This window comes from Echeneis naucrates, chromosome 5 (genome assembly GCF_900963305.1).
Source record: "Echeneis naucrates chromosome 5, fEcheNa1.1, whole genome shotgun sequence".
NCBI lineage: Eukaryota > Metazoa > Chordata > Actinopteri > Carangiformes > Echeneidae > Echeneis > Echeneis naucrates.
In genome coordinates this window covers 12,979,786-12,994,210 of record NC_042515.1, presented here as the reverse complement: position 1 = coordinate 12,994,210, position 14,425 = coordinate 12,979,786, and the positions used below count along the sequence as shown (strand labels likewise).

General features: G+C 41.5%; 2 protein-coding genes across 2 annotated transcripts; one reads left to right on the top strand and one right to left on the bottom strand.

Moving 5' to 3' along the window:
• The first annotated feature begins 692 nt into the window (after positions 1–692).
• Positions 693–4,276, top strand: wdr77 (WD repeat domain 77). Its single transcript, XM_029502166.1, has 10 exons — positions 693–1,073; positions 1,292–1,477; positions 1,563–1,704; positions 1,870–1,919; positions 2,039–2,109; positions 2,306–2,363; positions 2,616–2,687; positions 2,772–2,880; positions 2,962–3,030; positions 3,144–4,276. Exons 1-10 carry the CDS (start codon positions 965–967, stop codon positions 3,289–3,291), a joined length of 1,014 nt encoding a protein of 337 aa, XP_029358026.1. The 5' UTR covers positions 693–964; the 3' UTR covers positions 3,292–4,276.
• On the bottom strand, positions 3,053–12,005 carry LOC115043576 (proline-rich extensin-like protein EPR1). The gene is made up of 5 exons (XM_029502164.1): positions 11,766–12,005; positions 9,876–9,964; positions 7,930–8,017; positions 5,299–7,339; positions 3,053–5,200 (listed from the first exon to the last, which is right to left on the bottom strand). Exons 1-5 carry the CDS (start codon positions 11,839–11,841, stop codon positions 5,107–5,109), a joined length of 2,388 nt encoding a protein of 795 aa, XP_029358024.1. The 5' UTR covers positions 11,842–12,005; the 3' UTR covers positions 3,053–5,106.
• Between the last annotated feature and the right edge of the window lie 2,420 nt (positions 12,006–14,425).

The window sequence follows — 14,425 nt, the reverse complement described above, 5'->3', positions numbered from 1 at the left end:
GGGCCAGAACTCATCTAACTGGGTTACAGGTGGACAACTAGAAAGTGATGGACATTGAAATAATCTGTGCCAGCTGTACTAAAATATTAATGAGTGCGGGCAAGTGAGAGGAAAGTTGTTGTTTTTTTTTTGTTTTTTTTTTTGAAGAGGCATCAAAGAGAAATAGAATTTTAATAGAGATGGCCACCTCTTTATGCCGGGAATAAAAATGAACAAGAATAAACGGGAGAATTCCCTCCATTCTTTTGAGTCATAATTTCTCCTCCTCCTCCTAATCTTTGGCAGGTTATACCACATTTCTGAGATGTGGCGAAATGTTTAGCAGCTAAACAAAAAAACATGGCCTAGTATGTAGCCTAATTAATGACCAACTGTTGCAACAATACAATAAACAGGCAAAAGAATTGACTTCCTCATGCCATCAAGTCAATGGATACAGTAAGGCCAATTAATGATATGGCACAAATATACAAAATACATCTACCAGCAGCTCAGTCTGACAAAGATGCAGAAAATTAATATGCCACATACAGTTTTTTTTCTGTTTCTGTTTTCTGTTGCTCAAGTTCTTTCGCATCATCAACTTAAAAAATAGTTCATTTCCCGAGGATGGCAGTAACACCATCTTCCGCTAACCTTGAAGCAGCAGCAGAAGAAGAAGAGACCCGGAAGCAGCGCGTTTCTCAGCAAAGAAGACCCGGAGCAGGAAGTGTATGTTCTTCGGCCCCATGTGTGGCCGTCCACTACTTCATTCATTCCCGCTACGACAACTTCAAACAACAATACACGTTGTGGTGTTCACACGGCGCAGCGATATTATTGTGTTTTAAAAGGCGATAAATTACAATCTCCCCCAAATTAAACCAGAGACGTAAACGGTTGTGTCAAGGCAAGCTAGCTAGCGAACGCAAAATTCGCGCTGAAGTGCTTTTTAAAATTACAGGAAGTCAAGTGCGACAGCTGAATGAAAAGTGCATTGGACACGAGCATGATCAAGGAAAACCGATGGAACATCCCCCCAAATGCTCCAGCTTGCATGGAGAAGCATCTGTGCTCTGCGCAGTACAGGGCAGGTAGGCAGCCATCCAGGCTAGCTGAGGGTTACTCTTTGGTAGACACGTGGTGCCACCAGTTGGTTTCTTTAGTCCGACTCCGTCTGGGATTTGTATTTACTGAGGTGCATCTTAAGCGTGAGCTTCTCTGTGGGGTCACCGTCAAAACAGCAGCTGCAACATTGAGATGTAGTTGCTTTGCTGATGTGCGTGTGTGTTCTCTGATTTCTTCATTTCAGATGGCACTCTGCTTCTTGGTGCCTCCAGCCTCACTGGCAGGAGCTGGCAGGGATCCGTGTGGATCTACAATGACCCTGAGCAGGCCCCCAATGAAGGCTTCTGTAAAGCTGGCGTGCAGACTGAGGCTGGTGTCACAGATGTCAAATGGGTCTCAGAAAAGGGTGTTGTTGTTGCTTCAGACTCAGGTAAGAAACCCTTTTGAGACATTTACTGAATGATATGAATGAATATCAATGTGGCTCAAACTCCGAGACTTAATTGGCTGCACAGGTGCCTTGGAGCTGTGGGAGTTGGCAGAGGATGAACGCCTTCTCGTCAATAGCTTCACCAAACATGAGCACGACAACATTGTTACTACAGTGAGCCCCGTAACTGGAGAGAGCTGTGCTATCACTGGCAGCATGGACTGCAGGTGAGATAGCATTTTATGTCCACAGTTGCATCAAGTGTCACTTCTGAGTCAAACTGTTTGTTGTCGTTTGTTCCTATTGTGAGCAGTTATTTTATGATTAGATTTTATATGATTATAGTTTTATATTGGTTTTAATAGCACTTTTTCCCCTTTTGGTCACTACAGAATTAAAGTGTGGGATCTTAATCAGGAGACAGTTGTCACTACCTACAATGGTAAGACGTACAACACTGCATGTCCAACAATCTGACTATTGCTGACATCAAAATGGCAATGTGTAATATATGTATTGTGCAGCCCTGAACTATACTCTCTCAATTAATTTCTTCCTCAGTGCACACACAACCAGTCAGATGCGTTGCTTGCAGTCCCACAGATGAGTCTCTCTTCATATCATGTGGTCAAGTAAGATAATCATCTTATAAATCTTATTAAACCTATATTTTGCAACTGTGAATATTGATAAAGAGGCACTGATTTGTTTCGCATTACCACTAAAAAGTTACATTAAAGAGTGTGTATCTCCGGATAGTCCAGAAGTAATAAGCTGCCTAGAAACAGAGACAGAACTTTAGGACTTATTGTCTCCTTCACCCCTCAGGATGGCCGTGTGCTGATGTGGGACAGGAGGAAGCCAAACAAACCAGCATCAAGAATAGGTGAGCAGCTTGCCCCATCTCAACAACCAGGCAGACATTTTGCCCAGGTTGGTGACAGCACCACAATTCATTTTTCTTTGATGGAAACTGGCACCTGTGACAGATCTACAGTCTACTCTGTGGTGGTTTGTCTGGCTCATTTAACCAACCTTGGAACTGTTGATCTCAACATCTATGAACCTGTGTAGATGATTTCATCATGTTACATCCCATCAACATATATTCATATTGCCTTTGTTCTTCTTGTCTCAGCTGTAGAGGCCCCAATCTGCTCACCTACTACTGTAGCTTGGCATCCCCATCACAGAAGCACAATTGCTTTCGGTAAGGCCCACCAGCAGATTGTTGATTGACTGAGTAATTAAATTGGTGGTCCCTGTAGATTTAGGTGTGTTCTTTGTGCCTCAGGTGATGAGTTGGGTCGAGTGACGGTAAAGGATTTCCTGGGAACAGAGCCAGTTCGGGTTGAGAACGTCCACAGCCGCAGAGTGAATGGACTGGCCTTCTCCACACATAAGTAAATCTTAATTCTTCCTTGTCTCTACTAACCTCTTATAGTGTCTTTATTTGCAAACTGAAAATATTTTTTCCATTCCAGTGCCCCTTTGCTAGCTGCTGTAAGTGATGATTGTTCCCTTGCTGTTATGGACTCTGAACTGCGTGAAATGTGAGTATTTGCCCTTCAAACCTGAAAATCTAGTCAGACCAAGTACTTTTGTACTTTTTTTTTTTTTTTTTTTTTAAAGGAAAAAAAAATATATATATATTCTTCTCCTGTAGACTTAGAGATCGACAACACCAAGACTTTGTCAAAGGTGTGAGCTGGGTTCATGGCGACTCTAATACCCTGACGACTGTAGGCTGGGACCATCTTGTACTTCACCACACAGTGGGTCAAGCTGCGGGAGCACGCAACTCCTCCTCTTAGACTCAACAGATGGTCACACACCTTGAAAGAGCAAGATTTAAACTGGCTAAACTCTCCCCTATTTTTGAGGGGTGTAACTAAAAAGTTGAGCTAACATTTCAGTGAGCAGATATGGATTGAAGTGTTTCATTGTAATTCTGTACTCCAGGTATGTGCACAATATTTGGGCATTTTCTCTCCTCTTTTGGCCTTAGTGCATTACTACTCTGCTCTGCAATATTATCTCTGCCTCACTACTTCTGTATAGCATTTCCATTCATGTGTCATATTTGTGGCAGCCTGTTGGTTTTGCATAATTCATTTTACATTAAAGGTTAATGTTGTGATAGCAATAGCATTTTGGCATTTCTTCATGTATTTTACTGCATGTTTAAAATTGCACTCCGATACAAGGAAACTGGAGTTTGAACATACAGGGGATGAGAATTGTACATTGTGCTTTTGGGGTTAACGCTGAGGCCATACCAACCGTTTTCATATACTGTCTGCTGGGTCAAACAGGGTTAGATGTTCATGTGTGACCAGTGTCGGCAAGTGGATAACAAGTTAACAAGATTACATTTGTGGTTTGTCAGTGACAGTTAAGGTTTCTGCTCATGCATGGTTTGGCATAGACAAGTGTAAATTATTTTCAAATTGCACCAGCACAATGTGTTGTGTGATTAATGATGTATCATAATAATTTATGACCGATGATACGTAATGGCACAAACAGTACTGGCTTAACAGTGAGATCCACCATCAGGGTGTGTTATTCCATGTACATGTGTCTTAAAAATCACCATAACCTCACAATTCAAAGATATAGCAGCAATTTATTTCCTTGCCATCATCTTAAAGAGAGTTGCATCTGAAATTTTCATTATAAAATGTATTTCACTCTGTCACTAGTATAATAATATAAATATTCCACAGCAATCACCTTTCCAGTTATTTTACAATGGATAAGTGCATTTGCTCCTTAATTCTGAGGCACATTTTTCATATATTTAACCTTCTCTTAAGAGATCCTTGCCTACAACTTAATGAACTCCTTTGTACAATGCTATACAAAAGGTGTATATGAATCAAATTATAGACTATGAATGGATATTGTTCAATTCATAATTGAATTTTAACATTTATATTGAACTCAGAAAGCTTCTGAGTCTTGACACATATAAATCATGGCAAATAAAGGCTACAACAAAATTATGGCAATGGTTGACTTAAATATCAAGAGCAGCGCAACTGCCAAGTCATTTCAGAGAAAACTCTCTTATGCAATGTTCGCTGCGCCTTTTTGTCCTTTTGTGACTTTTTGTTGTTCCCCACTTTTCAGTGAGGCTTTTGCTCTTTTGTACCAATCAAAAGTAAGATTATGATTTTGAGTTCATCTTCTACTTAACTCTTTGTAAGAAACACAAACATAAAAAGAAACAAACTGTACATTATTTTAAAGCATCTGAATACAAGCACTAAAAATAGATTCCCCTCCTTTCCAGTATAAAGCTATAAATAACTTGCGCAAAAAGCATTTTATGAGAAGATTTACGTTGTAATGTGAATATTACCCAAGTGGCACTGAACTTTTTATGTGTTTATGTGTGTTATCTGTTTATGTGACAGCGACAGCATGTCTAAAGTTGAGCATTGCATTCAGGCAAATCATGACTACAAATAACATTGTTCTGAGACATTTTTTTCATGCCAACTCAACTTACCAAACATATTTCTGTAACTCGTTTGTTCAAAGTGCTTTCCCTAGTTGCACAAATTCCTGCTACTGTACAGTGGCATCACATGTAATTTGAGGTGTCTGAATTCCAAGACGTTTTACGATTCCGATCTGGTAACAGGGGTAATAGGCTGTTTGGTTCCAGGCCGCACTGTAAAGGTCATACCGTACTGATGTTTTGACGGCCCGTTGCTGGAGAAGAAGAGCACATTCAGTGAATACTTTACCCAAACACTGGGCTGGTTGATCTGAAAGGTGACTGGGTAATGTCTGGACAGTGATGGTCTTACCTGGGGGGAGGAGGTGTCTCTTGATATCTTTTGGCCACTTTCCCCTCCAATTCCTGCATGTTCAGAGTTGCTAATTTGTTGACAGTGGGGGATTTCTTGCTCTGTGGTGTGGTACTGGAGACAACTGGGATGTTATTGTTCTCAGTAGGTAAGGGCACCTCCCAATCATCATTAGAAGACTCTGCTTCCTTCACCGGGGCCATTTTTTGGTCCATTTCCAACATCTTCTTTTGTAAGATGCTAAGTAGCGTGGCCTGACTCGGTGAAAGATTGGAGGATAGCTGGGTGGGGGCTGTTTTGGTTTTTGCCTGGACTTGAGGCTTTGGTTTGACACTGATGTGAGGAGTTGGGAGTTTTGGAGGGGGGGACTTAACTGGAGGAGGAGCTGGTGGGGCTTTTTGAGGGGGGGACTTAACTAGAGGAGGAGCTGGTGGGGCTTTTTGAGGGGGGGACTTAACTGGAGGAGGAGCTGCTGGGGCTTTTAGAGGGGGGGACTTAACTGGAGGAGGAGCTGCTGGGGCTTTTAGAGGGGGGGACTTAACTGGAGGAGGCAGGATCACAGATGGTGTTGGTGTCTTTTTCACAGGAGGGTCAGGTGGACAGATGGAGGGAGGGCTTTCCACAACCTCTTCTAAATCGTCAAACTCTGGAGGAGGAGGGAGTAATGGCATGCTGATATCCTCTTGTGACGTTTGAGTCTTTGGGGGGCTTTGCTCTGAATTGTATTTTTGCTGAACCAGGTTGGTTGCACTTGGGGATGTAGCTGCTTTAATTATATTGAAATTTGGTGTTGGTACTAGTGCAGGACTGCTGGGTTCTTCTGAAGTCTGAATTGTTTGCATATGTTTCACATGACTGTCAGAGTTTGAACTCTCCACGATTCTTTCTTGAGACGCGTTTGGCCTTGGAATGACAACAAAGGAATTGGAACTTGAGTCACTTGCGTGAATGCTTGCTTTTGGCTGCTCATCCTTCTTGGTACTGTTTTCACGTGACAGAGAGTGAGTTGATCGCTGTTTCTCTCTTTCTTTGGCTGCCATTAAAAGAGCAAAAGGAGAAGCTGCATGCCCCTCTCGGGACCCACTGGCTTCACTGGCCTTCATTTTGCGTAGTTTACGATCTAATAGCGGACTGAATTTGGGTCTGTCACTTGGAGATGGTTCAAGTTTGCCCTTGCTGGACTCTGAAGTCACCGGAGAACTGATGGGTACCTGTGGCGGCTTCTGAGGAGGTGTAAAAGGCACTTCGCTAATTTCTGGCTGTGCTGAAATGGTCGCTGTTTTCGCCTCCTTGATCGGCTTAGACAGGGGTTCTTGAGAGGGTTGTCTTATTTGAAAGTCTTCCTTCAGCTCCTGTGCTTTTGAAACAGGTGTGGACGGTGGCGCCACTTGAGGCACTTTCCCTTCCACATGGACAAGCACTGGTGAAGAGTTGACAGACTTCGAATCTTCAAGGAGTAACATCTGCTTGGGTCTTGTGTCCTGATTCTGGTAGTCCCTTAGAGGGGAGGTTTTGGGAACATTGTAAAGTTTTGCTGTGTTTTGAGGATTAAAGCTGGAGGGTGTTGGTGTTTGCCTAGGAGGAGGCGGGGCAGGAGTCGCTGGTGGGGAGTCAATGTTCGACATAGAGGACAGTCGAATGGGCTTTGGAGGTGGTGTCTTGTGTTTCTTTTCAGTCGGGGGAGGTGGGGGAGCAAATTTGGGATGCTCAGGAACATTGTATATTGGCGGACTAAAAATGGGTGTGGATGATACAGAGCCAGAAGAAGGAGGCTGTGGTGGAGCCATTGGCGGTGGTTTTAAGCATCCTAGATCCTTCTCCATGGATAGTGCCTGTCGAGGGGGTTTTGGAGCAGGCATGGAAGGAGACTGAAGCATTGCCAGTTCTGGGCTGTTTAGGTCAACTGAGAAGTCTGGTGGAGGAGGGACAAAAGTCCCTGGAGGGGGCGGAGGTGCCATAGAGGGTGGAGGAGGAACAAATATTTCTTCCTCTTGGTCAAGCCCAGATATAAGTGATCCGTTCCATAGCTTTTCTTCACCAACTGTGAAAGAAGAGAATAGAAGGAATGAGTAAAGTTTACTTCACTGTAGAGGAAGAGTACTTAACAATAAGGATTAACAATAGATGCTGCTCCACACTTTAACAATGATGTAGTAAAAAAAAAAACAAAACAAAAAAACAATGTATGTGTGCCTGGAAATGACAATAGAATCAGAATATCTTAAAACTGAACATTTATTTCAGAGTGTCAGCAAAGTCCAACTGACTAAATGAAATGAAAAACTCATATCAGTAAAACAAGAATTTTTCTCAAATTCAGAAATGGTCGCACATGAGAATAACATGACCTTAAATCCTACCGATGCAAACACTCCCATTTAGTAAATGGCCTTGCCAACTTGAAAGGCAGTTTGGACACAATCAGAGTGGTGATTGAGCAATCTCCTGGGCAAACATTTACCTGTTGTACATATTCAACCTCTTACGGAGCCATTCTGATTCCTGTCACCTGTCACCTGGGTCAGACTAAAGGAACAGCAAAGATCTTCATCCTTCACAATGTAAATAAAAGATTTCTAGCCCTCACAATGCTAAACCTAAAGAACATATCAGAGGTAGCTTGGTGCTCACCTGAACCGTTGACCTTTGGACCATTGGCGAGGGGAAGCAGGGGCACTTTTGGTGTTGGGACAGCAAACCCTTGAAAACTATCAGATGACTGTGAGGAAAAGAGTCATATCAAAAATTTTGATATTTCTGAAGCATATGAAATAAAGTGAGGTTCAAGAACAGAAGTAACATTAAAGTAAATCCTACATCCTTTCTGGAATCCCTGAAAAGGAGTTTTTCGTTTAGGCAATGATTTACTTCTGGAGTGAACAAACCAGTTCTCAGTAATTGCAGCGATTAGCCTTTCATTGAAAGCTGATCAGCATTTCAAATACTTGTTACACTTATTCTTATCAACAGAGCAAAAGTAGCTTTCAAACTATTTTATTTAATCTAAGATCTTTACGTTATAAAGAGAACATGCATGAAAGTTGAACCTGTAAAAAAAGCATTGGAAAAGAATACAGTTAAATGTATTCCTAAATAAATTGTACCTCAGTGTTTGACTGACACTTTCAATACATTTAAAATTGGGTTCATTTAATATTCTTGTTTCCATTTTGAGTTTAATCCTTTTGGTTGGTCACAATGAAACTGTACGTGATATGTTGCTATGGGAATTTTTTTTTTAATCCAACATACTTTCACATACTTCACTTATGAGCAGTACTTGGTGAATCAGCAGATACACCTATTACTCTTCACATTGTGTGATCCTTATTGTGGGCCTGGCTGAGAAAATTGCAGGCTGTCACTTAGATACCTGTGTTTGTATAGGTGAAGTTTGTGTGTCGGTGTGAGAGATAGGGGAAAAAAAGAGACGAAAAGATTTGATGTTCTCTTCCTGCCCAAAACACAAGCAAAAATAAACATCGACTGTGTTGACACAATACAATTGTATGAGATTTAGCAAGGCACATGCCCTTCAACAGGGCTGGAAACACATAACAAGCTTTCCTACTGCTCTAACTGTTAATGCAGCAGGCCCTTCGAGGTATCTGTTCACAAAAGCTCACACCAATTTTGCTTTAAAAACCTTCTATTTAAAAAGCCAGTGATGAATCAGGTCTAAAAGTTGGTGAGATACAGTTTTGCAGCACTTTAAAATGCATGTTTGCATGAATGTAATAAAACTACTCAAAACCTTGACCAATTAAGTTGTTTATCTAAGAATGAAAATCAGTTTGCCATCTGTTTGGTATCACGCTCTCTACACTCTACATAAGTGTAACTTCTGGGCCTTCCTGGAAAAGTATGAACACGGCTCCAGAGGCTGAGGGTGTGTCACTAAAGATGGCGTAGGATCCAGTTTGATTTCATCTGTTCTTTCCCTGTGTCGTGACTCACTTTCATCGGTCACCGCAGTCTGAGCCTGAACCTACCCATGTGCTGCTGGGTGTGCCACATCCAAAACATGCCACAGAGGCATTCATAGGACACTCCCAAACTCTGAGGTGTGTAAGTTCAGAGTGATGAGGTCTTTGTTTATATCTGCCATCTAATGACATAATGGAAGGCCTGACTCTCAAACGGACGTGGAGATCTGTAATGCTGAGTAAATATGAGTCTCTCCAAATTATTTGAAAATCACAACTTTTAGCAGCAGGTGAACAAAACGGCAATAAACTTGCACTACAGAGTGTCGGATGAAGGGTTGGGATATTTTACTTGTTTAAATATAAAATATGCCAATCCAAGAAAATTCATTCATTCATTAAATTCAATATAATCATTTTAATAACTAATATGATGGTCAAATTATTAGTATCATTATGACCCAAACCTCTCGCTACCATAATGTATTAGAGTTCAAGAAATATATTATGGGTAGTAGAAAGGACAGTGTTCCAGCTGTTCTACTTTTGTGTTTGAGTGAACAGATAAACATCTCTAAACTCTTGCATGGCTGTGTGATAAATTTGAATATCTACCATATGCATGCCACTTAACTGTCCTGACATACTCACAGCATGATGTTTGACAGTGGGTCTGGCCCGCACACTGGCTGTCCCCGACTCAGGGATCGCTGGTGAATCCAGCACCAACTCCACATTGTCTGAGGAAATTAAAAACCAGCAAATTATTATCCTCTTACAACCAAACACGTTGTGATGCAAAACTTTGGCCACAGATCTTCATGAATAAATTGGCCAGAATGGACAAATGAAGGGCAAATGATGAACACAAAACACTAAAGAGTGGTGCGATTGTCTATTGTTCCTTTGAAGGGATCAGCCTAGCTGATTATCTACTATACAATAGATTTGTTGTTGACAACTAAATAGCTCTGCACAGCTGAACAGATGAGTGCAGCAATTTTTACATTTCAACAGTTAAAACATGTGGCAACTAAACTTAAATGCCAAATAAATGGCATCATGGCAGCCAAACATTGGTTTTTCATTGATTTTAGAGTGTCTTAGATGGATGTGGGGGTGTAAACAAGATGGAATCCCATTTTGCTAAACTATCTGGTTACTGATAATATCAAAGTCGCTATGGTTGGTCGGGAAAAAGACATTTGGATGTCACACATTCCTCTTCCTGTTTAATCCAGTTTAAATAACACTGTTTGTTCATGAGCGGCTGATGAGAGACATTTGACACTGGCGGACACTTACATCAGCAGTGTAAAGCTATTTTTCATCAGGGCTAAAGAAAGGCCAGCCAAAGGGCTTGACATTTTAAACATGGGGGAAAGCTAAGTATTTTCCCTACATTTTTTCTTCAGTCAAGAAGTTAAACAAACATGTTGTACCTATATGACGTTCACTTACTTTGGAGTAGAGATATGAAGGCGTCGTTCCAAAAAAAAAAAAAGAAAAAGAAGAAAAAGTAAAGCTAGTCTAACCAAATTGCCTGTGTCTGATTTACATGGGCAAATGGTCTCTCTCTCACGTTGCAGCTTTGCATAATAAGCGCTGTCTTTTCCTACTCTCCAACATCTGATCTGGGCAGTTAATCAGCGCATACCATGTGAGAGTAGAGTTTCAATGCTGACATGATGTGGTTTTTGAATTTTCTGTCTACAGGAATGCTTAAGTGATGCAACTTTGGTTCATGGTGAGTTCATTCTGGGAAATCGCTCACATTACTGGGGAAGCTTTCTAGTGCAATCACTATGGTGTGACCATAAAAAAAACAACAACAAAAAAAAAAATAACATAAATCTGAACCAGGTATCCATTTAAAGTTCTCACCCACATCTCACTGTCTTTCTCATAGGATGGCGTCTGCTCGCTTGTCACAATACACACAGTATGTGTCCTATTATATATTGTCATACTTCTTACAGCATTGATAAATACCTGGGCTCTAATCCCTTAAACTGGGTATTTTATATCAGTATATGAGCTTATACCTCACTTATAGCCACATAAACTACATTCAAATTATCTGCAAACAAGCCATAACTGTAACGATCAGCCATGTAAAGACACCGAAAGCAGCTTTATAAACACACTTATGATATCCCATCATTGAATCTCACAGATATTCAGTTATACAACCTTCCCCCAGCTGGAGCAGCCTGTCAGCTGCTGCACCTTCATCGCTTATTTCCTCAATGTATTGTTTTGTTAGCACCATTAAGGGAAACCAAAAACAGAGGACAGGTCAGTGTGAAGAGTTACAATCATCCAGATGAAGGCAGAGAAGACTGACTTTTTATTTATAAATGATGGTCCCTTGCTGTCTCTCGTCATTTGAAATTCTAGTTTAATTTTACTGGTATACATCTACAAAAGTCTGCTTTAGTCACTTTGTCTATAACAGGCTTTGGTCCATGTCAACACCAGGTCCAAAGGTCGTGTTATTCCTGATCCTCCTCCGCTGTCAGTTCAGGCCCTGGTACTCACCCAGATCTCTGATTTTTATGTTGGTGTCGAACAGAGACTGGTTCTTCCGACCCAGAAAGTGCCGTCCCTTCTTCATGGTTCCTGCTCAGTAAATATGACCGATCGGCTCAGGAGGGACTATTGTCGCATTGTGATCTGCAGGTAAAGTCCGAGGCGAAGCGCAGGTGAGTCGCATCGACGGGTGCCCGGTGGCGTTTCAGGTAAAACCGACTCCGGCGGTTTTGGCGCAGTGTTTTCTGCAGTGACGGAGAAAATGCAGCTGGCCCCGCCCACCCGGCAGGTGAGGCGAGGCTCTGTTTTCTCAGAGCGCATTCCAGCGCACAGATCTCCTCCCTGCACCTGCGCACAGGTGATCCATCCACAGGGGTCCAGCTCTGATCGGCCGCCCGCGAGTCTGTCATCTTGACTTTGCGGATAACTTTGGCACACGGACACAATAGACACGTCCAGGAAGGTGACAGCGCCTTTTATCTGGGTCACCACAGATATGGGTCACCAGTGTTGTGTCCTGCAACAAGACATGTTGTTGGTAAATGAGCTGGCTGTGGTTAAAAATGTGTAACGAAACTGTTACTCTGATCACAGATAAGGGGGTGTTTTGACATAGGCCTATTTGAAGCTTTTACATTTCAAACCTGAATTTTAAAACGATCCACAGATGGAACATTTACTGCAACTTAAATATGACTGTGATCAATCTGAACATGAACATTTCCATTTTATTGTACTTTGTACATGCACGCAATTAGAGATTACTTCATGTTTATCTGAAAAAAAAAAAAAAGAGAATATTGTGACATCATTTGCTAAACTGAGATTGAGGACTTCTGCCCTACACAGGTTGATGACCTTGCGAATAGCACTAAGGCCTCACTGGGTTCAAATCCTGATTGCGTGGCCCCTCTGAAAAAGAAAGTAATGAAACAGAGGAGGCTGGGGTCTAGGTATAGCCCTCAAATTCACGCGAAAGGAAGTGGCTCCTAATATTCCACGTTGATAGAAGAAAACAAGAGCAATCCCAGGTTTCTCGTCAGTACTGTAGCTAGGCTGACAGAGTCGTAGCTCAGTGGAACTTTTTCACTAATAAAATCGTAACAATCAGAGCCAAAATTCAACAGCTTTTATCTACAATTGGCAGTAGTCCGCCATCAAATGCAGCAGCTTCTCAAGCGACTGTAACACCAGCTTTGTGATTGGAATCTTTTCCACCTTTAAAATCTCTCACAGCTAGTTTCTATAGTTTCATCATCTAAACCATCTACCTGTCTTTTAGACCCGATATTTTCCAGGCTGTTTAAAGATGTTTTCACACTAATTAATATTCTGGATCTGATCAATGTGAGCTTATCTCTTGCTTATGTACCGAGGCCTTTCAAGAATGCTGTTTTTAAACCTCTCTTTAAACAACCTAATCTTGATCCACATGTTTTGGCTGATTATAGATGTACATATAACCTCCATTTCATTTCCAAGATTCTTTAGAAAGCAGTTGGATGCCGATTATGTGAACATGGTTTGTTTGAAGAGTCTCAGTCAGGTTTTAGAGTACATCATAGCACAGAAACAGCACTGGTAGACATTCTAACAGCTTCAGATAACAGATTGGCCTCCATACTTGTCCTGTTAGTTTTTAGTGCTGTTTTTGACACCATTGACCATAATATGCTATTTGAAAGGCTGAAACATAAAATTGGGATCAAAAGAGCCACACCAAGCTGGTTTAAATCATACTTTCATCATCACTTTGTTCATGTTAATGGTGGCTCTTCCTCACGCAGTTCATCATCATGGAGTTCCAACGGTTCAGTCCTTGGACCAATCCTTGTCGCCCTATATATGCTTTCCTTAGGCAATACTATCCAGAAGGACAGCATCAATTTTCACTGTTATGCAGATGACACTGAGTTATACTTGTCAATGAACCCCAATGAAACTAATCAGCTAATCAGATTTCAGGCATGTCTTCCAGACATAAAGACCTGAATGTCCTGCAACTTTTTACGTCTAAACTCAGACAAAACTGAAGTAATTGCTCTAAGCACCTTAGATAAATGCCACTCCTCTGGATGGCATTACTTTGGCCTCCAGTTCCACTGTCAGGAAATCTTGAAATCATTTTTCCTTTGTCATTCATATAAAACAAGTCTCTAGGACAGCCTTCTTTCACCTACGCAATATAACAAAGATCAGAAATATCCTGTCTCAACAGGACCCAGAAAAACTAGTCTGTGCATTTGATACCTCTACACTAGACTACTGTATGTCATTACTAACAGGATGTCCCAACAAGTCTCTGAAAAGCTTTCAGGTGATTCAGAACACTGATGCACAAATATTAACAGGATCTAGTAAAAAAAGATCACACTCCTCCTGTGCTGGCTTCTCTTCATTGGCTCCCAGTAAAATACAGAATAGAATTCAAAATCCTTCTCCTAACGCGCAAAGCGTGTTAATGACCAAGCTCCATTATATCTCAGAGAGCTCAGAGTTCTTTACTGTCTCAGGAAGTCACTTTGCTCTCTGGATGTAGGTTTACTTGTGGATCCTTGAGTCTCCAAGAGTAAATGAAGAGGCAGAGCTTTCAGCTAACAGGCTCCTCTTCTATGGGACCAACTCCCCTCGGCCTGGGGGCGGACTCACAGCTTTCCAGATCAGGCTTA

Bases quoted from the DNA above. Each gene is read 5' to 3' on its own strand.
- LOC115043576 (XM_029502164.1), bottom strand. From the start codon at position 11,841: ATGAAGAAGGGACGGCACTTTCTGGGTCGGAAGAACCAGTCTCTGTTC. The intron at 8,018-9,875 runs GTGAGTATGTCA...TTTTCCTCACAG, and splicing joins CCACTGTCAAACATCATGCT to TCATCTGATAGTTTTCAAGG. The intron at 5,201-5,298 runs GTAAGACCATCA...CTTCTTCTCCAG, and splicing joins GAGACACCTCCTCCCCCCAG to CAACGGGCCGTCAAAACATC.
- wdr77 (XM_029502166.1), top strand. From the start codon at position 965: ATGAAAAGTGCATTGGACACGAGCATGATCAAGGAAAACCGATGGAAC. The intron at 1,478-1,562 runs GTAAGAAACCCT...TTGGCTGCACAG, and splicing joins TGTTGTTGCTTCAGACTCAG to GTGCCTTGGAGCTGTGGGAG. The intron at 3,031-3,143 runs GTGAGTATTTGC...CTTCTCCTGTAG, and splicing joins GACTCTGAACTGCGTGAAAT to ACTTAGAGATCGACAACACC.